This window comes from Podarcis filfolensis (assembly GCF_964270895.1).
Source record: "Podarcis filfolensis genome assembly, chromosome: 3".
Lineage (NCBI taxonomy): Eukaryota > Metazoa > Chordata > Lepidosauria > Squamata > Lacertidae > Podarcis > Podarcis filfolensis.
The window spans coordinates 110,720,935-110,747,083 of NC_139606.1; the positions used below are offsets into that span (position 1 = coordinate 110,720,935).

Below are 26,149 nucleotides of genomic sequence, written 5' to 3' on the forward strand. Positions count from 1 at the left end.
GAGCAGCTCTGTAGAATATCTTCTTTATTCTATCTACAACTATTATACAAACTATATACAGAGCTAAATAGGTCTAAGCATAAATGAATGCTGCACTGCACTGAGTGTCTGCAGCTGCTCTTAGCAGCAACCTTATCTATACACACGATCTCTAACACTCAGTCTCTCTCTCTCCAACACACTGACTGACTGACTGACTGACTCTTTGATATGGTGCTGGAGCAGAATAAGTAGAGAGCAGAACACTGCTCCTCCTCTCTGGAGAATCAGCAGACTCATCAGGAGATTCTTGGATATGGGAGGGGTGAAATCTCCTCAGTCTTGAGGAAGATGGGGCATATGATTCTCTTAAAGCATTGCAGGAATTGACTCCCAACGATCATGAAAATGTGTTTCCAGCTTGAAATATATAGGGAGTCATGGGAATCCTGTTCATCCCCTGGAAGCGCACAAAGGTAGCAGCAGCTTAGCTTTACCTTCAACATACATACTGAATGTGGCATGTAGGTAGAGATACTACCTTCGTGTGGTTCTTGAATTCGTGGCAAGCTGGTGCTGGCCCTGTAATCCCCTCATGTAATTTCAATGTGTGAGGGAATTTGTCTGTACTCCCAAACTGATTTGAATAATAGCTTGGCACACATGTCTGCAGTGACAGATCCTCACATAGTTAAGCAAGTACTCAGATCTGTTCAGCAAAATGTATTATTTTGGCGCAGCCTATGACACAAGTTTCAGGATGCTCCTATTGTAATACATAAAATATAGATCAAGGTGGTTTCACTGTACAGCTAAGCTCTCCCACAGTTTTTATTGAAATTTACAAGATAATGATTTTTTTTAATATTAAAAAATACATTAAAGCCCCCTATTCATTTTTACAATGCAAGCTGCTTCTCAAATGTCTCTGTGATGCAGTGCAAATAATATAATCCGAGTTTCTCAGCCCATCACATATTTGGCTGTTTTGAGATTTAAAATCCTGGGTCCCAAGAGATCGTCTGCTCAACTTCCTTTTCATTGAAACAAACAATTTCATCTCCCACTTGAAATGCTATGTTCTTGTCCAAACTGAGCCCACAATCCATGCCAGTCTTGACTACAGGGACATCATCTTTATGGTGCTTCATTGACGATAGGTATCCTAGGTAAAATAAGACATACATGAAGCAAAAATTCCAAATTGTGCAACATTTATTACAAGGTGAGAAATGTTTATAGAGTGCAGAGATTGCTCTAATCCAGACCATGTCTTAATGGTAACTAATTTTCATATAAGTCGCAGCACTCCAGAGCACACTACTCAGAATCAGAATTGTAGAGTTGGAAGGGAACCTGAGCGTCAATTACTCCAACCCCTGGCAATGCAGGAATCTCAACTAAAGCATCCAGTGTTCTCATGGTTGCCACATATAGGATTTAACCATCAAATGCATGGGTAAACGGTAATGTTTTCAAATTCCTGCTGAAAGTTAACAGTGTTGGAGACACGCACCTCACATGAGATTATATGAACACACCTGCAATAATTCATCACAGTCATACGGAAGAGAATCAGTAACTGATTCCACCTGGGGCTCTGTACCCACAAAAAATTCTACAAAGCATATTGGGAAAGTGTCTGTGACTGACATTTGACTGAGGAGGATCAAACTTTATTTTTGTATAAAGAGGTGCTTAAATATCGGTTCCTTATTCAGTCTATTTGTTATTTTTTTAGTAAGAAATTCACCTAGGGGAGGGGCAGAAAGCAGGCTTACGAAATCCAGGAGTTTCATACAATTGTGGGAACTGGGCAGTAGAACTGACTGCTTAGGAAATCAACCGCTACTCACCTGTCCAAATAACTTCTTGATTACGAATTAATTTAAATTTCATCTTTTTGTCCAGCTGCCCCTTCTGTACTCTGCAGCCAGCTACTGGAACTGTATTTTTTCCAACTGTGACATCAAAGATTGCTAAAACAACAGCTGTTCCTAAGGAAAACAAAAAAGCATGAGAATCCTAAAAGTGTAAAAGTGCAATTTGGGCAGTCTCTGCTCATTAAAAAGGATATGAACATTAATTCCAATCAAAATACAAAAGCTAAGGTGACTTGTAAAAAAAAGGTAAAGGGACCCCTGACCATTAGGTCCAGTCACGGCCGACTCTGGGGTTGCGGCGCTCATCTCGCTTTACTGGCTGAGGAAGCCGGCGTACATCTTCCGGGTCATGTGGCCAGCATGACTAAGCTGCTTCTGGCGAACCAGAGCAGCGCACAGAAACGCTGTTTACCTTCCCGCCGGAGCGGTACCTATTTATCTACTCGCACTTTGACGTGCTTTTGAACTGCTAGGTTGGCAGGTGACTTGTATCCTGTACTAAAAAAACCCTGCATCCAGACTTTCCAAGTTAAAAGCTGGATTTTGTGCCATTTAAACAACGTAACTGAACAAGTCTGCAATCTTCCCCCTTTCTTGTTTTGTAGTACTCTGCAGCTTTAGTCTGTTTTACTTCATTCAACAAAGTTTTAGGGCTTAAAGGTAAAGGGACCCCTGACCACTAGGTCCAGTTGTGACCAACTCTGGGGTTGCGGCGCTCATCTCGCTTTATTGGCCAAGGGAGCCGGTGTACAGCTTCCGGGTCATGTGGCCAGCATGACTAAGCCACTTCTGGCGAACATGAAATGAATTTGATTGGCAGACCCACTGAACTCAGGTCTGTTCTGAGTAATGTTGAAGCCCATCCCTTTTCTCCCTAGTCTTGACCTACAGAAGTTCTGTTCAAACTGCACCTCACTAAGCGCTGTAAGATTGCAGCAAACATTACAAGCAAAGTTGCAAGCACTGTATACCTGAAGGAGTGTCTCCAACCCCATCGTCCAGCCCAGCTGGACTCAAGGTCCACCTCCGAGGGCTTTCTAACCTTGTGAGAAGCAAGGTTACAGGGAACCAGGCAGAGGGCTTTCTCAGTAGTCAACTCCCTCCCTGTGGAACGCCCTCCCAGCAGATATCAAGGAAATAAACAACTATCTGACTTTTAGAAGACATCTGAAGGCAGCCCTGTACAGGGAAGTTTTTAATGTTTGATGTTTTACTGTGCTTGATGTTTTTAATTTGTTGGAAGCTACCCAGAGTGGCTGGGGCACCCCAGTCAGATGGGTGCCATGTAAATGAAGAATTTTGCATTAAAAAAGAAAAATAGATCCTTAGGAAGTGGAATTTCTGCAGCCGGTTACAGCACTGCGCATTTCTGCAGAGAATCCTGCCTCTGGTTTGTCACTATTTCATGAATATCAGTACTTTTAGAAAAAGGTAAGGTAAAGGACCCCTGGACGGTTAAGTCCAGTCAAAGGCGACTATGGGGTTGCGGCACTCATCTCGCCGAGGGAGCCGTCGTTTGTCCACAGACAGCATGACTAAACTGCTTCTGGCGCAACCGAATACCGTGACGGAAACCAGAGCACATGGAAACGCCATTTACCTTCCTGCTGCAGCAGTACCTATTTATCTACTTGCACTGGTATGCTTTTGAACTGCTAGGTTGGCAGGAGCTGGGACAGAGCAACAGGAGCTCACCCCGGGTTGTGCGGATTCAAACCGCCAACCTTCTGATCGGCAAGCCCAAGAAGCTCAGTGGTTTAGACCACAGCACCACCCACATCCCACTTTTAGAAATACCTATGCTGAAATTGCTATCCCTTGAATGAAAGTCTTCTGGTGTATCATCACGCCAAAGGTCCAGTGGCCAGACAGCTGCTTTTGGGAAGCCAACCACAGGGCACCTGGGTCAGCCATGCTTACCACCCCCACCCCCTTATTTCCGCCATCTCAAATTCAGAAGTATACCCAACACATGCTCCTCTAGAGAACAGGGCAAGGTGCTGCTCAGTTCCGCCTGTAAATCTTCAACAAGCCGGTAGATGATTTTGTGCATTTTCAACTTTATTCCCTTCTTGGCAGCCAGCTGCTGAATAGGTTTATTTGCGTTCACATTGAACCCGTATACAACACCTGACAATGCAACAGAGAGGGTAAGTGTAAAATTGCTATTTTACTTCTTCTTTCTAATGGCTCAAATTAAGCGTACTTTAAAAGTTCCAGAGTCGCTCTATTTACCAAACATTAAGGGCAGGGCTGAGTATATTCATGAAGAGAAAATTCAAAACATCTGCAGCATGGTAACATTCTGCACCAAGGAATGCTAAATTCTGAAACCCAACTGAATCGCACCCATTTGCACACACCTGCTTATTTTGCATAATTTATTCCACATCTGCAAGAGATGGGGAAGAGACACCGTGGGAACTGAAAATCCTACCCTACTCCCCTCTGACTTCCACGATTTCACCAAGCATTCCTTTTTTTAAAAAAAAATCTTTTATTTTGCTTTAAACAAGTACATATACATATAGACAACCAAAATTACAAAGAAAATTCCTTAATAGTAATGAAAAAAATTACAAAAAATATCAAAGTACATGACACAGAACATAAGCAACTATGGGAAAGATAAAAGAAAAGAAAGAAGAAAAATAGAAGAAAAAAGAAAAAGGAAGATGAGCCAAAGCAGGAAAGCTCATCTATTGTACACTTCCGTCAAGCTCACAACAGATCATTATTCTTATCAATTCTCTCTATCTGCATTCCAAAGGAATCCCTCATCTTGGTATCAGGGAACATTTCTCTATGCGGTATCATACTAAACATAGCCAGGTCTTTCTTGTTGAGCCCTTGTCCCCTAAATAATTATTTAGACATTCCCATTCTTCTTTCACCAATTTTTTAGGTTTATCTCTTATTGCATCTGTCAGCTTTGCGAGCTCCAAGTACTTGTACAATTTGACTACCCATTCCTCTTTAGTGTCACCAAGCATTCCACACACACACACCTCAAGCCTATCTTTGCAGCCATGTGGGAGAGAGACCTCCTTTATAATAAAGATGAGGTTCTTGTGATGTTAAATTCTGTGCCCTGAATTCCCACAGCCGTGCAGAAAGCCATTTATTTCACTTATAAAAACCCACGAATTGCCTTTTGTCCCACAAAGGGTCTCAAGGTGACTTGCATGAAAAGCATTATGTGAAGACTCTTAATCTTGCATGCAAAGCATTCAGAAATCAGGATGGTGTATGCAGCAACTACCCCTAAAACAGGAGAGTTAATGTGCAGCTCCAGTAGGTAAAGGGACTCCTGACCACGAGGTCCGGTCGTGACCGACTCGCTTTACTGGTACAGCTTCCGGGTCATGTGGCCAGCATGACTAAGCCGCTTCTGGCGAACCAGAGCAGCGCACGGAAACGCCGTTTACCTTCCCGCCAGAGTGGTACCTATTTATCTACTTGCACTTTGCCGTGCTTTCGAACTGCTCGGTTGGCAGGAGCAGGGACCGAGCAACAGGAGCTCACCCCGTCGCAGGGATTCGAACCGCCGACCTTCTGATCGGCAAGTCCTAGGCTCTGTGTTTTAACCCACAGCACCACCCACGTCCCTGTGCAGCTCCAATAGTTGGCATCAAAGGTGCCAGCTGGCCACAGTCTTGACAGGTAACACAATGTGTCGAGGGGATGAGATCCGCATTCCTGACTTGCCTTGCAACATGGGTGGGAAAGTGTGTCCCGTTCTGCTCCATAGGAACCCTGCCTGCAGTCACTGCAGCACACCTTCTGTGCACTTTAAGACCATTTACTGAGCTGCTGGCTGCTTGCAAGGCAAAGTGCTTTGGCTCTTTAGCCATCTAAGACACACGACTTTGTACCGCTTTCTTCAATGGCCACCCTTTACCTTTAAATGTCTCTGCGAGGTTTATGTCATTTTCGCTAATATCCCCAATCCCACAGTGGACCACGTCTAGTTCACACTCCTCATCGGCGTCGTAGGTGTCCAGGATGTTCAAGAGGGCCTCCACAGAACCATCAACGTCACCTGGGCGGAGCAAAAGTCCCGGTGAGTTTAAATGTGAGTGGCACACACAAAACAAAGAACAGCACAACTGATTTCTGTACAATCCATGAGGAACTTAAGTCTCATGCAATTAAATGAGAAGGAGCTGAGCAAGGAATAGAGCTTTGATTAAATTCTTGGAAACTGTGTCTCACAGACACACTGAGAGCCAGTGTGGTGTAGTGGTTAAGAGCGCTAAGACTCGTAATCTGGGGAACCAGGTTTGTGTCTCTGCTCCTCCACATGCAGCTGCTGGGTGACCTTGGGCCAGTCACACTTCTTTGAAGTCTCTCAGCCCCACTCACCTCACAGAGTGTTTGTTGTGGGGGAGGAAGGGAAAGGAGAATGTTAGCCGCTTTGAGACTCCTTAAGGGGAGTGAAAGGCGGGATATCAAATCCAAATTATTATTCTTCTGAAATTAAAACCTCCCAGGACTTTCCAACAGTCTGATTAAAATGTTGTGGGGTTGCTTGGAATTCAATAAAGAAGAGTCTACAAGTACAGCCATTAACAGTCATGACTATTAATATCTGTATTGTATTTGCGTTATTAAATGCATTTCACAAAGAATAACTGGTATGGGGAAAGGAGGTGGCAGTTAGCAAGCTACTCTGTTAGTTGATTCTTTGGCTGAGAACCGTGAGGGTGTCTGGAGGAGTTTGTGAGAACAGGCAAGCTATGGACTAGTAACTTATGCACCGCTATGAAGGCGTTTTGAAAACAAAAAAGACTAAACCCTCTCTTGGGCTCAAGGGAGAGAAACACATTGTAGTCATTAACGTATACGTGAATAATACTTGCTGTTCAACTGCTGCCAACTTGACAAGTCTCAATTTATCTTCAGGTCTTGTGTATGGCGCCTATTTTATCATAAATGGCTAACAATGACAGGGGCCATTCTCAATGCCAGTTAAGCCACACCTGTGTGTCAGTTAAGTAGCATGAGGAAGGACCACAGTTCAAGCATTAAAGCATTTGCTTTCCATGCACAAGGACGACCTAAGTCCACTGCCCAACACCTCCAGGCAAGACTGTGGGAGCTCTGTCTGAAATCCTGGAAAGTCGCTACCAATCAGTGCAGACAATACTGAACTAGGCAGATCAATGGTCTCTCTTGATATAAGGTAGCTTCCTATGTACCATGTGTGCCCTCTTGTGGGCCTTGCTTTCTCGAGGCTTCAAATGGTGCTTTTTAATATTATATCGGGAAGTGCACCCTGCCCAGCCCAGTGCTGGGGAATAATAATAATAATAATAATAATAATAATAATAATAATAATAGCAGCTCTTGGGAGCAGGACAAACCCAACTGAGTAAGAAGGACTCCACCTTTGATGATGATGTGCAGCACATTTTTGTCACTCTCCCCTTTTTCTTTCGGTCGTATAGCCAGGAGATGCTTTTTGCTCTTGTACACCGCTGCCCTTCTCTGCTTCCAGGACATGTTTTCCATGCCTTCTCTGTCCTTCTTGTAGGCATCCCTGTGCTCCTTCTGCTTCGCCTCGATGACCTCTAGGTCCTTCTTCGCCTTCTCTTGTTGCTCGGCGTAGGTTCTCCACTCAACAACTTCACGGGCCCTTTGCTTGGCAGAAGAACAAAAGAGCTGCCTCTCTGATCTAGCAGGATAGCTGGGATCCCAGGATCTGGGCTCCCACCTCCATCTGCAGCCCCCACCCAACAGCCCAAGGGTTCCCCACCCACCAGCAATGTATTTTTGGTGTGCACCGAGAGCTACAGAGGGAAGTGGGGAACTGTGTTCGGTACCTGGAAGGGAAGGTAGTAGTCAAACCTCTGCAGCACTGACCAGCCAGATGTTAACAGCTCAAACTAGGATGGAGTCAGCCACCGCAGCTGGTACTCAAATATATGTTGCCTCCAAACACAGCTGTTCTGCTTAAATTATCTTAATTTTTTTTAAAAAAACCCCTCTATTTTTTGCCTTAGGCTTTTTTATTATTACTTGATTTTAATTTTTTATTCATTTTGTATGCCCCCCTATACTCATAGGTCTCAGGGTGGTTTGCAAAATATAATAACAATATAAAAAACACAAGTTACGTGATAAAAATAAGAACAATAACACACTAAAAATCTACCCCCCCCCCAAAAAAAGGGCATCGGATGACAATCAGCCAAAGGCCTGGTTGAAGAGGAATGTTTTTGCCTGGTACCTAGAGGTGTATAATGAAGGTGCCAGGCAAATCTCCCCAGGGAGAGCACTCCGTAAGTGGGGAGCCACTGCAGAAAAGGCCCGTTCTCATGTTACAACCCTCCAGACCTTTCATGCGGGAGACACACGAAGAAGGGCCTCAGAGGATGATCTCAGGGCCCGGAGAGGTTCATATGAGGAGAGGTGGTCAATGAGGTACAGTGGTACCTCGGGTTAAGTACTTAATTCGTTCCAGAGGTCTGTTCTTAACCTGAAAGTGTTCTTAACCCGAAGCACCACTTTAGCTAATGGGGCCTCCTGCTGCTGCACCACGATTTCTGTTCTCATCCTGAAGCAAAGTTCTTAATCTGAGGTACTATTTCTGGGTTAGCGGAGTCTGTAACCTGAAGCGTATGTAACCCGAGGTACCACTGTAATGTAGTGGAAGAAAGCAGGATGCAAACAGCTTGCACACAGCTTCTGTTCTAGCAGTGTGAATAGCTTCTTGTGCTGCCACAGCCGAAGCCAATCCGTGTTCATTAATTCTGCTCCTTCTCTCTAGTACAGGGATGGGGCCCAATGTGGCCATTCCGATATTGTTGGGCTCCAACTCCCATCAGCCTCAGAAAGATGGGAGTTGCAGCCCAACGACATGGGGAAGGCCGCAGGTTCTCCATCCCTGCCCTGGTAGCTTGTCCCTGCTGCTCCCCCCCCCCCGAGGCCTGGAGCCCAAGGTGAGTGTGTCCTCGTTGCCCAGTGAGAGGACCCACCTTGGGGGCGCCAGGCTTAAATGCTGAATGGGAAATCTGTGGTACCTCAGACTCTACTTCAAGGATTTCCTCTCCGGCTGAAGGAACCTCCTTCCATCCCACAATCTCCACTGGCATGCTTGGAGGGGCAACTTCCATGGCCTTGCCGTTCTCGTCAAACATCAGACGCACTTTGGCCCAGCTTTTCCCTGCAACCAGAATACAGCCCTTTCTCAGAGTGCCTCTCTGGATGATGGCAGTGGTCACTGGACTAGAGGGGAGAAGGAGGGAAGATCACGTTTGATTTCGTACAACCAATTTTACACTACTAATTTTATTTGCTTTTTTTAATATGGTCTTGAGACGCGTTATAGCATATGTGGATTGTAGCAAACAAATTCGCAATGCACATGCTTTCTGTTTACAGTGGTACCTTGGGTTAAGTACTTAATTCGTTTTGGAGGTTCGTTCTTAACCTGAAACTGTTCTTAACCTGAAGCACCACTTTAGCTAATGGGGCCTCCTGCTGCCGCTGCGCTGCCGGAGCACAATTTCTGTTCTCATCTTGAAGCAAAGTTCTTAACCCGAGGTACTATTTCTGGGTTAGTAGAGTCTGTAACCTGAAGCGTATGTAACCTGAAGCGTATGTAACCCGAGGTACCACTGTACTTTGATATCTGTTTTACCACACTTGAGCCCGGCCCTTCCAAATAGTTCAGGACAGTGTACCTAGATTCCCCACTCCTTAAGTCAGGGATGGGGAATCAGTGGCCCTATAGATGTTGTTGGGCTTCAACTCCCCTCACCTCCAACCAACAATCAGGCATGATGGGAAATGTAGTCCTGCAATATCTGGAGGGCCACTGGTTTGCCAACCCCACAGTTCCTTACTTAGGTGAATTATGATGGAGATAAGGACCAGTCCCAAGTTCACCCACTACATTCCCGGTGGCTCTCCTGTGGCTTCCCAGAAGCACAGAAAGAGATCGATCGGTTGCACACTGGGTTCAACAGCCTAACCTCTCTTAGTGTTGCAATAATAGAAGCCACTTTGCTTCTAAATAACAGGAAATGGAAATGCAACAGGAAATGGAATTTGGACATCTGGAACTGGGCATGAATTAAAGGATATATAACAAGGGAGGGGGAAATTATGGACTATTATTCCAATATGTGATCACAGTAGAGAGATTTTAAGATGGACATGGATGGAAAAATATGGAGGACTGGTGGTGGCAATTAATGAAGATAAAGTTAACATTGAAGAAAAAAGCATGGTTGACATTTACCAATAATAATGACTGAAATGACTAGTGATTCTGTCAAGGAATGAAGGGGCGTGTGCCTGTGGCTCACCCTTTTCCTTTATCTGTGCGAGACTCTATGATGGTGCCTTCCACGGGGCCCGTAGAGTCTGCCTTCAGTTCCAACACCTCCGCAAGAGCCACGGTTGCCTCTGCTAAAGCCATCAAGTTGTCACCCTACGCCAAACAAAGACAGTTCAGAAAAGAGCTGAGTCGCTCGGGATCAAGGAAATGACACATCAGACCGCGTGTTACGTTACGACAGGAGATGAATAACTCTAAAATCTGGATTACTGCATAGAAGGCTGTTTGGGGATGGGGATGATTTAAACCCCTCTGCATGGAGACTGTCATTGTGTGGCCAGGTATTCCTTCATGTCCAGGAACATGCATCAGCATCAGGGAATTTTTTCCCAACCCACAGTACTTCCTTTGCTGGGTTGTGGGTTTTTTGATCATTTGCAATGGCATGAGGAAAAGACATCCAATCTGCATGGTCCGTCATATAGCAGCTTTGTTGCTGCCTCTGCTCTTTAAGGAGGCAACCCTAGGGCTATAGGATAAACAGAGAGAGGCCAGAAGTTGAATTCTACCTCCTTGATGCTACCGAAACCTGGCCCTACCAATGGATGCTGGTAGAGTCAAAAAGAGGGTGTTTCAAGGAAGCACCAGGAAACAGCTTGAATCGGACAGATCCAAAAGCCCAGGTGATGGTGTAAATCACACCTTTGTATTACCCTCCAAAACAGGGTTTCTAAGAACCCACAAAATGGACCTCCCTTCTGCCCTGCTGGTGAAAACACAGCAGGGCTTAGCTGCAGACGGTAGCGAAATCATCTTTGGGTCCCACCCATTTTAGGATTGCAGATTTAGTTGTTTATTCAACCTCAAAAATTAACATTTGCCCCAACTAATTCTCTCCCAGATCGATGTATGAAACGTCTTAGCGTTAATCTAATGATCTGCAGATCTACACCTGCAGACACACAAGAATGGCACAAGCATTTTTCTTTTGCACCGTGAAAAACACTACAAATTACCTTCCAGAATTACCGTATTTTTCGCTCTATAGGATGCACTGGACCATAGGACGCACCGGACCATAGGAGGGGGAGAACAGGAAAAAATAAATTCTCCTCTGCTCAGCACCCCTTCAGCGAAGCAGCAGGAGAAACAGAGCCCCTTCCATTTCTCCTCCCGCTTCGCTGAAGGGGCGCTGCACAGAGAGGGAAAACTGTGCAGCGCCCCTCCAGCGAAGCAAAGCCTGGAGAGCAAGAGGGATCGGTGTGCACCGACCCCTCTCACTCTCCAGGCTTCAGGCGGCTATCCGCAAGCCTTCGTAGTGCAGCCGGAACTCCTGCTGCGCTCCGAAGGCTTGCGGATAGCTGCCTGGAGCCCCCGGAGCGCAGTGGGAGTTCCCTCTGCGCTCTGGGGGCTTCAGGCGGCTTCAGCGAAAGCAACGTGAAGTCTCCGGAGCGCAGGGGGAACTCTCCCTCTGCGCTTTGGAGGCTTTGCGTTGCCATCACTGAAGCCAAGGAGCCTGCATTCGCTCCATAGGACGCACACACATTTCCCATTAATTTTTGGAGGGGAAAAAGTGTGTCTTATAGAGCGAAAAATACGGTAGCTGGAACTAGCTTATGGGAAAAGGAAATGTGCTTCTGGAAATAGCACGCTTCCAGAAATGAAGTCCACCTATGACCCACGGTTAGCACCGTGACGACAGGTGAAAATTACCTTTAGTGCTGAAACATGGACAGCCTGAACATCTCCTCCATATTCTTCACAAACTACATTGTGAGCCAGGAGCTCTTTCTTAACTCTATCCGGGTCGGCTTCAGGCTTGTCGCATTTATTAATGGCAACGATAATTGGAACTGCGAGAGAAAAGGAAACGGGGGGGAATGCCAAAGTCTAAACAGCGAAGCATGGGGAGCAGCAAACCAAAGACGTTTCCCCAAAACTACAGTTCAATCGAGTGAAAGGATATTTATTTGTGAAGCTGTTTTGATCCCACCATATCAGAAAGAGCAGCTCGCAAACAGGTAAGCATCTGACCTAAGGGCCTTGGGAAAAAGTGAAGGCTTTCAGTGATTATATATGGTATTTGACCAATGGCACTTATCTCTCCATTCCTCCCACCTGTTTAAAGAAAAGTGCTGTACCTTTGGCATTTTTAGCGTGTTGAATAGATTCCACAGTCTGCTTCATTACGCCATCTTCTGCGGCTACCACCAATATGACAATATCCGTGACATGTGTACCTCTCGCCCTCATGGCTGAAAATGCAGCATGGCCAGGAGTATCCAGAAATGTGATTTTTTCTCCAGAAGGCAAACGCACTGCAAAAAAAAACCCCAAACCCCAACAACAATCAAATCTACACAGCACTATTGTAAAAATTATAAATGCATGTCAAAAATCTATGCTCCACAGAGCTCCATGGGTCTTGTTCCCCACCAAAAAATGGTTACACGATTGCAGACTGCTCAAATTCCTTTTGAACATGGATTCTGTTAAGGCAGCAGCAGTTCTTCACAAAGCCAAACTCCAATTTCTACTCAGGGAATCTGCTAAACATATATTTTTTAAAGGTTTCTTTTACTGTCACTGCTGCAGTCCCAAGCTCCACTGTATGCCTTCATGATAAATATTATTTTCTTGGAAGCCACACTCCTTATTCTTGAAGCTGGTCTTCATTTCCGTGCTGTACAGCAGAGTAGTGTCAGCAACTCAATCTTTAGATCTGGGACTGTTTTCTGACACCAAAACACCTTAGGAAACAAGACTGTGTTGAGATCCCAAGGAATCCTGGGGGCTGTTCAAGGGTGCTGAGCGGACACCCTTAACAGCTATGACCATTAAAGTGGCCCAAGTGTTCTTTAAATGTATGGTGTGGATGGGACAATCCGAGGAAAAAGCTGGCGTAATTATCAGTGCACGTTAAAATTGCTGGTCTCTTTAAATTTGAAGGTTCATTATTGTTCCACAAGATGTGTTTTTCTTTAAGGGCCAGAGCAAATAACGTGACCTAGTTTTACAGCTGTGAAGCAGTATAGTAGGTGCTGTTAAAGGTAAAGGGACCCCTGACCATTTGGTCCAGTCGTGACCAACTCTGGGGTCGTGGCGCTCATCTCGCTTTATTGGCCGAGGGAGCCAGCATACAGGTTCCGGGTCATGTGGCCAGCATGACTAAGCCACTTCTGGCGAACCAGAGCAGCGCACGGAAATGCCGTTTACCTTCCTGCTGGACCTATTTCTCTACTTGCACTTTGGCATGCTTTCAAACTGCTAGGTTGGCAGGAGCAGGGACCGAGCAACGGGAGCTCACCCCATTGTGGGGATTTGAACCGCCAACCTTCTGATCGGCAAGTCCTAGGCTCTGTGGTTTAACTCACAGCGCCACCCGCGTCCCAGCAGGTGCTGTTAAGTTATGTTAATTAAGCTGTTGGGTATAGTATATAAAGAGCAGCACCTAGCTCTCTCAGTACCCTGGTGGATGGGTTGGTGGTTGGGTCATGCTTATTGATATATTGTAAAAGGAGTTTTTGTTTTTGTTATTAAAACCTAGCAAAAGTTATTTTTGCGTTCCTTGTAATGTGTGGTCTCCCCAGCACGCTTTCTGCAGCGCAACTAATCTGCAAATAGCCAACAAAAATAAATCATACCAAGAAAGGCACCGATATGCTGCGTGATGCCGCCTGCTTCCATTGCTGCCACCTGAGTTTTCCGCAGCGTGTCAAGCAACGTGGTTTTCCCGTGGTCGACGTGGCCCAGGATGGTAACAACCGGAGGCCTTGGAGTTAATGAAGCAGGATCTGCAGGAGGCCTGCAGTGAACAGAAACACACAAGGCTTGCAGATGAAGTCAACCAGGGGTCAGCAAACTTTTTCAGCAGGGGGTTGGTCCACTGTCCCTCAGACCTTGTGGGGGGCTGGACTTTATTTTGAAAGAAAAAAGAACAAATTCCTATGCCCCACAAATAACCCAGAGATGCATTTTAAATAAAAGCACACATTCTACTCATGTAAAAACACTAGGCAGGCCCTACAAATAACCCAGAGGTGCATTTTAAATAAAAGGACACATTCTACTCATGTAAAAACACACTGATTCCTGAACCGTCTGCAGGCCGGATTTGGAAGGCGATTGGGCTGGATCTGGCCCCTGGGCCTTAGTTTGCCTACCCCCATGAAGTAAACCCTCCTTGTGTTTCTCCTTAACATTTTTCTCTTAACAGATCCCTTAAAATTCCTGAGCATCAATGATCTCAGCATGTGATCCTCAGCAACGAGTTACAGCCCAATGCCAGTAGACTGCCAAGATGTGGTTTTTTCTTCTTCAGGAAATGGAGGAAGCATGGATATGTGGCTAAATGAAACTGGGTGCTCTCTTCACAGCAAAGGGCTTTACTTCAGTCAGCGCTTCTTTGTTTATTGAGTTATAAAAACTAAAAGATCTCAGAAAAGTTTATTTCGAAGACTACTGACCAAATGAAATTTCCATAACGGCTAAATGGTTTTTATTTGGACTCGTAGACAGAAGCACAGGAATCAGTTTCCAACGTATTTCTTATCAATAAAAATTTCAGTGCGGCGCAAGCAAATTTTTATTCTGAAAGCGCAGCTCAGAGAAAAAAGGTTGAGAACTACTGGACTAGAGGATAAGCAAAGCAAAGGGGGTGCGGACAGAGAGAAAACAAAATTGGCTCAATATTAATTAAGGCTTTGATTGACTATTTAATTTCAATGCTTAACACTGAAAATATCTCTAAGCGGTATACAAATAACTGAAGCAACAACAACTTAAAACAAAATATTATGAAAATGCAGTTAGATATGATTTGTATATTCATACAAAGTTACTAATATATTTAAATCAATATCAATTCATTTTTTCCTGACACACCCTCCCTCTCAGCCTCTGGGCTCTCACCCAGGGTCCAAACAAACAATCAGCTCACCCACAAAAGTCTCACAATGAGAAGAGTTCCTGGAAACTGCGGACATCACCTTAGTCTCTCACTCTAGACTTGCTTCGAGGGGCAGGTCCAAGGTGAATAGTACATTCTAAGAATTCCCACAGCTATGTTCCATTCAGCTGCAGGAGCTTCTGTTCACATAGTAAGAGTTGCTTTGTATAATGGGTTTTGTTCACCGAAGAACCCCTTCCATGAGTACAGCTCTCCTTCCATGAATGGAAACTCCTTTGACTAATAATAATAATTTTCCTATTTATACCCTGCCCATCTGACTGGGTTTCCCCACTCTTGGCGGTTTCCAGCACACACAAAAACCTAAGCGAAAAGTGAGGATCCAAGCTTGTGAATGAGTATCAAAGACTATAGACATCAAACGTAAGCCGGAATAGCAAAAGAGTGATGGAAAACAAGGTCTGCATAAACCTAGCAACCAAAATGAATTAACCCAAGCCATTACCTCTTTACGGCATCTTTGTTTTCTTTGATTTTGTCTTCTTTCAACTTGGCCCATTTGTGTTTCATGCCGGATTTTTGAACGATGTCCTTGATCAACACTTCATCCAGGACCGAGTCGGGTTCTAGTGCGTCTATATCAACACTCGTGTTTAGCAAGGCTTCGTATATATGATCTGAATACAGAAACAGAAAGTTGTACTGGTCAGTGCACCAACCTCAGGAAGAACCTGGTTGATGAAGCAGCTCTAAGAAGAGCCTGCTGGATCAGGCCAGTGGCACATCTGGGGCAGCATCCTGTTCTTACATTAGCCAACCAGATGCCTATGGGAACTCCAAAAGCAGGACGTGAGAACAAATGCACTCCCTTCCACTTGTGATTCGGAGCAACTGCCAATTGGACGCATACTGCCTCCAACAATGGAAGTAAAACATAGCAATTTGGACTACTTGGAGCCTAGCTGGATAGGGTCTTTGTCACACAGGGACTTGCAGTCACCACCACAGCAGCTGCTGAATTCAAGCCTGGATTTCAGTGCTGTATAGTTAAAGCTATGGTTTTCCCAGTAGTGATGTATGGAAGTGAGAGCTGGACCATAAAGAAGGCTGATCGCCAAAGAATTGAAGCTTTTGAATTCTGGTGCTGGAGGAGACTTTTGAGAGTTCCATGGACTGCAAGAAGATCAAACCTATCCATTCGGAAGGAAATCAGCCCTGAGCGCTCACTGGAAGGACAGATCCTGAAGCTGAGGCTCCAATACTTTGGCCACCTCATGAGAAGGAAGAGAAGACTCCCTGGAAAAGACCCTGATGTTGGGAAAGATGGAGGGCACAGGGAGAAGGGGACGACAGAGGACGAGATGGTTGGACAGTGTTCTCGAAGCTATCAGCATGAGTCTGACCAAACTGCGGGAGGCAGTGGAAGACGGGAGTGCCTGGCGTGCTCTGGTCCATGGGGTCACGAAGAGTCGGACATGACTAAATGACTAAATAACCAAATTTATCACTACCACCTTGGGAAAATATATTTCACATGTGGGGGAAAAACTCTAAATGAAACAAGCTAAAGAAGTACAACAAAGGGTTTCCCATTCTCCTCTCCCAACCTCCCACTGCAAAAAACCCCCCATCCAACTGGGACCAATTCTATGGCAAATTCATTTAATTCAAACCTTTCTCAGATGAAAGTAGCTCAAGCACATCGGAAGCAGATGGCTGAGGAATGCTCTAGAGGATGAAAGACATCTTACACAAACCTCCTTTATGGCACTGGAAAGGCAGGAAATCTTGAAACAATTAAAATGGGCTAATGAGTGACATAAGCTCCGCTGCAGGACTCCCAAGTCAGCAGATACCAGGACCACATTCTCCTGTCTTGTCAGCAAAGGAAACTGCAATATACTGAGTTAGACTATTGGTCCATCTATCTCAGGGTCTCTTCAGGGTTTCAGGCAGGAGACATTGCCAGCGCTGCCTGGAGAGGCTGTGCACTCAACCTGCATGCACGCAGGGCAGATGCTATACTGAGCTTCACTAAAAAGGGATTCAAGTGGGAGCAGCTGAGAAGGAATTCTGATGATGGTGCCCTTTGCAAAGTCAAAGAAACAGTCTCACCTATGTCTTTATGCATGGCTTTTGCAAGGTCTTCTACGGTCATCCTGGACATTATCTCAACCTCCTGCTTCTCTTGTTTTAGTTGTACATGTCGCGGTTTCTCCTTGGCCAATTTCTTTCTCTGCAAGAGAGGTCAAGGAGCACACATGGGATGGATGGAAGGGGAAGCAGTTTCACGCAGAGCTGTAAAATCTTAAAATGCAAGGCCTGCTTTGCTTATACGGCAGCCGGACACACACACAGCTGTGTAAGAAAGATCCACAGACACTCAGCTCCAGTGAACAAAGTGCTGACGCACTTTGAAAGAGGAACAATTAAACCATATGTTGTGCCGTATTACCATTTTTCATCTTGTTTCCAATGGTTTCCACTTTTGTCATTTCAAGATGGGCTGGGCAAAAGGCACACTTGAATTTGTTCGGAACAGATCAAACACTTTTACTCGACGTTTCTTTTGCATTAAGCATTGTTTTTGTTTCCCTACAAAATACACTGAAGATTCCTCCACAAAACAGTGCCAGCTTTCATTCCACAGGCACACACAACAGGAATTCTTGGAAACAAGAATAAAGTAGCTGTTAATTACCTCCTTGGTTGTTAAAAGCCTGAATTGTGAGCTGGTGTCTGGCTGCCAGAGCAGGGGGTGCAGCTGAACTGGGCACATGGGGTAGGCAGATGACAAGACAGGCTTCCACTGTGTTCGGTGTACTTTCCCATAAGCCAGGGAGTGCAGCTGCCGGCAAGCACGGTGCAACTGGCCCAAGTTCTCCAGCGTCAGCATCACCCTCCAGTTCATTTCTTCTCTGAAGGAAAGGATAGAACGAGTCACCTTTCAAGATATATGGACCATTAGAAGCCACAAATGAGAACAGAAAGCAGCACCAGATGCAAAGGAGGAACAGGAATGCTGTGTCTTCCATGGCTGTGTGGAAGAGGAAATGTCAGCAGGAAATGTTTATTGGGGTGTGTGTGTGAGAGAAAACCATGTTTACTGTATCTGAAGAGGTATGCATGCACACAAAAGCTTATACCCAGAACAAACTTAGTTGGTCTCTAAGGTGCTACTGGACAATTTTTAAATTTATTTCAACATGCTTACTGTAATTCAATATTCTACATAACTATTGAAAACCACAGAGGCTCCCATCTTCCTTTATTCCTGGCACCCTAATCAGAAAATAATAATAGGTTGTCATGTCCGGACCCCAAGAAAGAAATCTGGCCACGTTATGAATCAAAAGGAGGAATCTCCCCAGATGTGGACTGTGCTGCAATGATGGAAGAAGCTGCACACGGCAAAGATGAGAAGGCTGTCAACAGACAGCTTTTCCAGGTCATGTGGCCAGCATGACTAAGCCGCTTCTGGCGAACCAGAGCAGTGCACGGAAACGCCGTTTACCTTCCCGCTGGAGAGGTACCTATTGATCTACTTGCACTTGGACGTGCTTTCGAACTGCTAGGTTGGCAGGAGCAGGGACCGAGCAACGGGAGCTCACCCCATCACGGGGATTAGAACCGCTGGCCTTCTGATTGACAAGCCCTAGGCTCAGTGGTTTAGACCACAGCGCCACCCTAGTTCCATACGTCTGCTTTTAATTCCCCCCCCCCTTTTTGGGGGGCTTTTAACTCATTTTAAACTTTTCTTGATGTTATTCTCTGGTTTTATGTTTCTATATCGCTGCAAACTGCTCTGTGTGTGTGTGTGTGTGTGTGTGTGTATTTGCAGCCGCTACAAAGATATACTGGATATTTTTATAAACATGAGTACTTGCTACCAGAAAGGATACGAGGATATGAAGGTCTTATTTTTATTTGTAAGCCTGCCTTGAGTCACTGTCAAGCAAAAAAAAAGCGGGGGGGGATAAATAAATAAATACAGTAACAATAACAATAGTAGAAGACAGGAAACAGAGTGACACAGACACTCAAAGGGGGCCAGGGATATTATAATGATGATGATGCCGCCCATGGGTTTTGTGACATAAACTCTATGGCAAATGGGCCGCTCTTCCTTATATGAAGAAAAGAAACAGGGCGGGTGAGGGAACAGCCTATCCTGCTCCAAGGCTCCCGTTCATCCATTCAAATCAGCGGGAGAGGACCGACAAGCCCCGCCCACATTCTCATTGCTTCAGTCCCCTCGCCGTGCGGCTTCCCTCCTGCTTTGCCACCACCCTGCCTGAAGGTGGCGCTCGCGCTCCTCGGCCGCTAACGGCTCTTTTTTAAAAAAACCAAAACCACCCACCTCTCGCGCATGCGCAGCCCAACCGCCGCGTCTCGAGACAGGGCCGTTAGGAAAGCCGCTGTCGCCGCCGCCGCCGCTTCTCGTGCTGGTATTCCGCGCCGTCCTCGCCGCTACCCCCCGCACCGAGCACCCCCACCCGGGTGCGTGTGTTTCTGTAGCTACCTGTTCTCCGGAAGAAGCCTGCCTTCTCCCTCTCCCTCAGCGGGGAGCCGAAGGCCCCAGCGCAACCCTTGAAAAGAAAAGAAGAGGAAAGGTGTTCTTCATGCCGAGTTCTTCACTGAGCATGCGCCACCCTTCCCGAGCATGCTCGGTGGCGGCGGCCGAAGCCCTTCTCTTGCCCTCACTCGGGAAGGGCGGAGCCGCAACTCACGTGGTGAAAAGGGGTGTTAGAAAGCTGCTGAGTGACAGCTGAATAAGACCCTGGCTGAGTTCTATAGGTTTTGCTTCCTAGTAATTAATTTTCAGCTGATGTTTGTCGCAAGTTTACTTGAAGCTGTCTATTTATATACCCACTTCCTGCCAGGACGCAAAAGTTGGTTTACAATGTTAAAACTGAAGCCACAAAATAAACCGTATAAAGTGTAACGTTGGGGTCAGTCCTGATTTTGAGTCGTCCCTGAGGGTTGCATTTGCCTCCCTCACTTATATGAGGCAGAAGTTCCACTGTATTCGGTGCTGCAAAATAAATGCAAATAAATAAATGCAACCCACTCCTTTGTTCAGTGATAAAGGTAAAGGGGCCCCTGACCATTAGGTCCGGTCATGACCGACTCTGGGGTTGCGGTGCTCATCTCGCTTTATTGGCCGAGGGAGCCGGCGTACAGCTTCCAGGTCATGTGGCCAGCATGACTAAGCCGCTTCTTGTGAACCAGAGCAGCGCACGGAAACACCATTTACCTTCCCGCCGGAGTGGTACCTATTTATCTACTTGAACTTTGACGTGCTTTCGAACTGCTAGGTGGGCAGGAGCAGGGACCAAGCAACGGGAGCTCACCACGTCTTGGGGATTCGAACCACCGACTTCTGATCAGCAAGTCCTAGGCTCTGTGGTTTAACCCACAGTGCCACCCGCGTCCCTTGATTGTTCAATGATACTTGCATCCAAATAAGCAGGGAGAATATTTGCAGCCTTATTTGTGGTGGTGTATTGTAGCTTTAATCTGTCCTAGCCTTGATAAATGATGTTCGTTTTAAAGCAAAAGTAGAGTTTTGCCATTATTGGTTTATGCAGAATTGAGTTGGCATTCCTACATGTACTTACCTCAATGGGACAAACTACTGAGTAGACATGTATACTAGACTTATACTATTAAACTAGGCAGAAGTTCTGTCTTCCATATGCTGGCGAGCGATTGGAATTTTTAGCAGCTGCAAGGATGGGCAGATTGTTAACAGCTGCAAATTTAACAATAAAAAGCATGGATGTAATATAGAAATTTGCGGTGACAAAGATGAACCCCACCCCCACTCCCAGATAATGGTTGTGTGTGCTGTTTCTTAAGCAAAACTGGAAGACTGAAACAATTTTACTTAGTTCCTCTTTTGATTCTCCATTTTACAGCCCATGTTTAATTCATTTTTCTTTTTTCTCCTTTGGGTAGTCTGACACATTCTTTTGGGGCGTCCAAACATTGTTTAACATGCATTATCACATACAAAGTTTCTGAAGTGTTCAACCACAGCAAATTTGACAAGACACCAGCTGCAATCCCCTTTGCACCTATTTGGATTCAGTGGCGCTTACGTTCGAGTAAATTTGCACAGGGTTGCACTGATAGTCTAAGCTCTAATTTTCTTTCCTGCCAAGGCACTATAATTTGCAGCAATCCTCTGCTCCTTCCTCCCAGGCCCAATAAAAAAATCCGCCTTCCTCTCCTCAGGCTAAAGAGCACTTGCTTGCACTGTGTCATTTGGGATTATCCCTGGGGTTTCTCTGCATTGTTAATGTGAGGGGAGGGCAGAAGAAGATTAAGGGTTTTCAAAGGCTTTTAAAAGGACCACTGCTTCTGCCTAGAATTTCTTCTAATCTATGGGACTGATGTCATGTGTGTGCCAGGAAGAATTTCATTGAAAAGACCCAGCCATCTGTAATCTGACTGCAGTGGGGGGCTGGGGGGTTGCGGTGAGAGGAAAACACAGGCAATCAGTGAGCACAGCAGACATATGTTGACTGCTGCCATGTCAGTGAAAGTGCTTTTGACAGGCGCTGTCCTTAACAGACAAACAGCATTTTGTAGAGTTTTCTTTGGAAAGGACATGTGAGACTCTGCAGATACGTTTCACATATCCAGGTTCAGGTTTATGCTTCCCTGTGCCGGTTGCTAATCATTTGGCAAAAGAGTCTGCCATGCCTTTCACAATGCATTGTACATGGGATGGTTTGGGGGATGACACTGAAACTTCAATGGGTTCAAAATACAGCGGCCAGATTATTGACTGGGATTGATCAGAACATACCTTGCCATATTTCCATTTTCTCCTTTCTTTTTACTAAACCCATAGTGAAAAATCACTTTGAAACTTATACTATTTTCTCCTCTGTTTTTATGTTGTTTTAATTCTGCTACAGTTTAATTACTTTTTAACTATTGTTTTTAATAAGTTTTTAAGGTAAAGGTAAAGGGACCCCTGACCATTAGGTCCAGTCGTGGCTGACTCGGGGGTTGCAGCGCCCATCTCGCTTTATTGGCCAAAGGAGCCGGCGTACAGCTTCTGGGTCATGTGGCCAGCATGACTAAGCCGCTTCTGGCGAACCAGAGCAGCACACGGAAACGCCATTTACCTTCCCGCTGGAGTGGTACCTATTTATCTACTTGAACTTTGACGTGCTTTTGAACTGCTAGGTTGGCAGGAGCAGGGACCGAGCAATGGGAGCTCACCCCGTCGCGGGGATTCGAACCGCCGACCTTCAGATTGGCAAGTCCTAGGCTCTGTGGTTAAACCCACAGCACCACCTGCGTCCTGTATTTTATCTGTGTTGTTTTAATTAACATGAACTGTCTTGGTGTCCCAAACTATGAAAAAGGCGGGATGTAAATAAATACAGAAATAACCTAGTGCTATGGGTTTTGTGATGGTAATAAGTCCTTGGCTACAAAGGAGAGTCCAACTTAACATCAGGAAGAACTTTCTGACAGTAAGGGCTGTTTGGCAGTGGAACAGTCTCCCTTGGGAGGCCGTGGACTCTCCTTCCTTGGAGGTTTCTAATCAGAGGTTGGATGGTCATCTGTCATGGATGCTTTAGCTGAGATTCCTGGCATTGCAGGGGGTTGGACTACGAGATAATAATAATAATAATAATAATAATAATAATAATAATAATTTATTTATATCCAGCCCTCCCCAACCGAAGCCGGGCTCAGAGCAGCTAACAACAATAAAAGTAACACAGCATTCTAACATCAATTCAAAATCAAATTAATGGCAACCATTGGGCTAGAGTTCTGTGAGGATTACTGAAGGAGGGGGTCAGACTGTGCCTTGGCCAAAGGCCTGGTGAAACAGCTTTGTCTTGCAGGCCCTGCGGAAAGATGTCAAGTCCCGCAGGGCCCTAGTCTCTTGTGACAGAGCATTCCACCAGATTGGGGCCACAGCCGAAAAAGCCCTGGTTCTGGTTGAGGCCAGCCTAACCTCCCTGTGGCCCGGGACCTCCAGGATGTTTTTGTTTGAAGACCCTTGGGGTCCCTTCCAACACTACAATTCTGTTATTCTATACAATTAGGTAAAATGCCCCAGTGTAACAGAAGGGCAGGGTGGGATGAGCTCTACTTGCCACTGCTGAAACTGCTTTTTGAGCTTAGTGAACCAGGCAGAGGGCCTTCTCGGTAGTGGCACCCGCCCCGTGGAACGCCCTCCCACCAGATGTCAAAGAGACAAATAACCACCAAACTTTTAGAAGACATCTGAAGACAGCCCTGTTTAGGGAAGCTTTCAATGTTTAATAGGGTATTGTATTTTAGTGTTTTGTTGGAAGCTGCCCAGAGTGGCTGGGGAAACCCAGCCAGATGGGCGGGGTATAAATAATAAATTATTATTATTATTATTATATTATTATTATTATTATTATTATTATTATTATTATTATTATTATTATTATTACTGGAATTTCCTTTTCTACACAACCATTAGAAAATCATTATGATTCCTGCATCACCAGGGGTTTAGGCCAGATTACCACTGAGGTACAGTGGTACCTCGGGTTAAGTACTTAATTCGTTCCGGAGGTCCGTTCTTAACCTGAAACTGTTCTTAACCTGAAGCACCACTTTAGCTAACGGGGCCTCCTGCTGCCACCACGCCACCAGAGCACGATTTCTGTTCTCACCCTGAAGCAAAGTTCTTAACCCAAGGTACTATTTCTGGGTTAGCGGAGTCTGTAACCTGAAGCGTCTGTAACCCAAGGTACCACTGTAGTTGATTAGACAAGTTCAAGGAGGTAAAGGCTACCAGTGGCTACTAGGCATGAGGACTATGTTCTGCCTCTACAATCAGAGGCTGTATGCTTCTGAATATCAGCTGCTGGAAACCACAGGTCCTGCTTGCAGGCTTTGTTGTTGTTGTTTAGTCGTTTAGTCGTGTCCGACTCTTCGTGACCCCATGGACCAGAGCACGCCAGGCACTTCTGTCCTCCACTGCCTCCCGCAGTTTGATCAAACTCATGCTGGTAGCTTCAAGAACACCATCCAACCATCTCGCCCTCTGTCGTCCCCTTCTCCTTGTTCCCTCCATCTTTCCCAACATCAGGGTCTTTTCCAGGGAGTCTTCTCTTCTCATGAGGTGGCCAAAGTATTGGAGCCTCAGCTTCACGATCTGTCCTTCCAGTGAGCACTCAGGGCTGATTTCCTCAAGAATGGATAGGTTTGATCTTCTTGCAGTCCATGGGACTCTCAAGAGTCTCCTCCAGCACCATCATTCAAAAGCATCAATTCTTCGGCGATCAGCCTTCTTTATGGTCCAGCTCTCACTTTCATACATCACTACTGGGAAAACCATAGCTTTTACTATACGGACCTTTGTTGGCATAGTAAAAGCTATGGTTTTCCCAGTAGTGATGTATGGAAGTGAGAGCTTGCAGGCTTACCATAGGCATTTGGTTCGCCACTGTGAGAACACAACGCTGGACTAGATGGGCCACTGGCCTGATCCAGCAGGACTCTTCCTATGTTCCAACTCTACAATTCTATCAGACGATACTACGCCTGTTCTGTAGACACTGCCCAACAGTTGGCCAGTGAAACCTAAAGTTGGCAACCCCTGGAATAAGTGGATCATCATGAAACTCAAAACACTTTTATTTTAAAAATCATGACATGGCACAGAAGACCTTGATCTAATCACTAATATCAGAAGTTGTTTCTCAGCTTTAAAAAATACCTTGTGGGTCCCGCCCCTTTCATATTTTGGTAACTAGGCAGAAGCATTTTAACAGGATTAATATTAAATCTCGCTTCAGTTGCAGGCAAGATTGTTTAGATAATTGGTTTATTAAATAAAACACACCAAGAGCAGCTGTTTTCATTAAGCAGTTGAATTGCAATGCATTTCACACTCTGCAGTTCACCTATTGCCAAATACGTGTGAATGCACAATTAAAGCCATTCAATTTAATATCCATTTCCCCTAGAATTAATGCTAATTTATTCACTTTCCAGTTAATGTCTTGCATTAGAACAGATTGTTGTTCTTAACAGTTTAGCAAATCCCTCCTGGCATAGACTAGGAAAGGCTAGCTCACAGCATTCCAAGAGAATCTCAAAATGCTTAAGGCCCAATCCACTGGGTACTTCTCTCTCATTAAACTACATTGAATCAATAGCGCTAAACTACATATTAATTTAAGCAGGAATCTAATGAATATTAAGAGATGGAGCATGGCTCAGTGGCGGCACATTTTCTTTGCAAGCAGAAGGCCCCAGATACAATCCCTGGCTTCTACAGATACAGCTGGCAGATAAGCCTTCCCTGGAACCCTGGAGAGATGCTGCCGGTCAGTGTAGACAATACTAAGTTAGATGGACAAATGGTCTAACTTGGGAGAAGGCCACTTTCTATGGTTCCTATTGCTTTTGCATATGAAATTACTCCTAGATTGTGCTCTTGTTTTAGGCAGGGAAATCACTTCGTAAGCAAAGGAGCATGCATTGCACCAGTTTAGATCCCAATAGTTGTATTTTATTATTATTATTATTATTAAAGATTTTCTTGTTGTGTAATGTCTCTCGTATTTTTTCCATGTAACATTTTTACAAATCAGTTTCATTTGTTGAGACATTGGGGGGGAAGGGGGTGGAGGGGGGAGATGGGGGGGGTCGGGTGGTGATGTTTCTATTTTGCTTAATGTATGTAGGGTTTGGTGTCAGCGTTGCTTGTGCTGTTCACTTGTGTTCCTTTGGTGGTGAGAGAGGTTGGGGTTGGCCTAGGGTGTGGCTGTTCATTTGGGGTTGGCTGTGGTGGTCCTTGTTTTCGTGTGTGAGTGGGGTGGGTGGGTGTTTTGGATCAGGGTAGCCATATTGATTTGTATGCTGTTGGTGGATTATTGTCATTGTCTTGTTGGGCTGTGTGTGTGATAAAGGGGAGCCATACCGTAAAGGCGTCTTCTTCTATTTGTCCCCGTGTCAGTTTCAGTTTATTGGTTAATTTTTCTAGTAGGGCTGTTTCCCATACTATTTGGTACCATTGGTCCATACTTACTCCTGACAGGTCTCTCCAGTGTCTGGTTACGGTGTTTCTGG

The 26,149-nt window shown here is 45.3% G+C and overlaps 1 protein-coding gene and 2 long non-coding RNA genes across 3 annotated transcripts; 2 read left to right on the forward strand and 1 right to left on the reverse strand.

Moving 5' to 3' along the window:
* Positions 1 to 778: 778 nt before the first annotated feature.
* MTIF2 (mitochondrial translational initiation factor 2) lies at positions 779 to 20,007 on the reverse strand. Its single transcript, XM_083605130.1, has 14 exons — positions 19,581 to 20,007; positions 17,760 to 17,976; positions 17,174 to 17,294; positions 15,564 to 15,735; positions 13,794 to 13,954; positions 12,291 to 12,467; positions 11,863 to 12,002; positions 10,178 to 10,302; positions 8,888 to 9,092; positions 7,253 to 7,505; positions 5,764 to 5,904; positions 3,828 to 3,992; positions 1,836 to 1,976; positions 779 to 1,144 (listed from the first exon to the last, which is right to left on the reverse strand). Exons 2-14 carry the CDS (start codon positions 17,967 to 17,969, stop codon positions 975 to 977), a joined length of 2,181 nt encoding a protein of 726 aa, XP_083461256.1. The 5' UTR covers positions 17,970 to 17,976; positions 19,581 to 20,007; the 3' UTR covers positions 779 to 974.
* Positions 12,480 to 13,705, forward strand: LOC310758828. The gene is made up of 2 exons (XR_014545975.1): positions 12,480 to 13,187; positions 13,546 to 13,705. It is a non-coding gene; the product is annotated as an uncharacterized lncRNA (long non-coding RNA).
* Positions 20,008 to 23,529: 3,522 nt separating the features above from the next.
* LOC310758941 lies at positions 23,530 to 25,365 on the forward strand. Its single transcript, XR_014546117.1, has 2 exons — positions 23,530 to 23,962; positions 24,493 to 25,365. It is a non-coding gene; the product is annotated as an uncharacterized lncRNA (long non-coding RNA).
* The last annotated feature ends 784 nt before the right edge of the window (positions 25,366 to 26,149 follow it).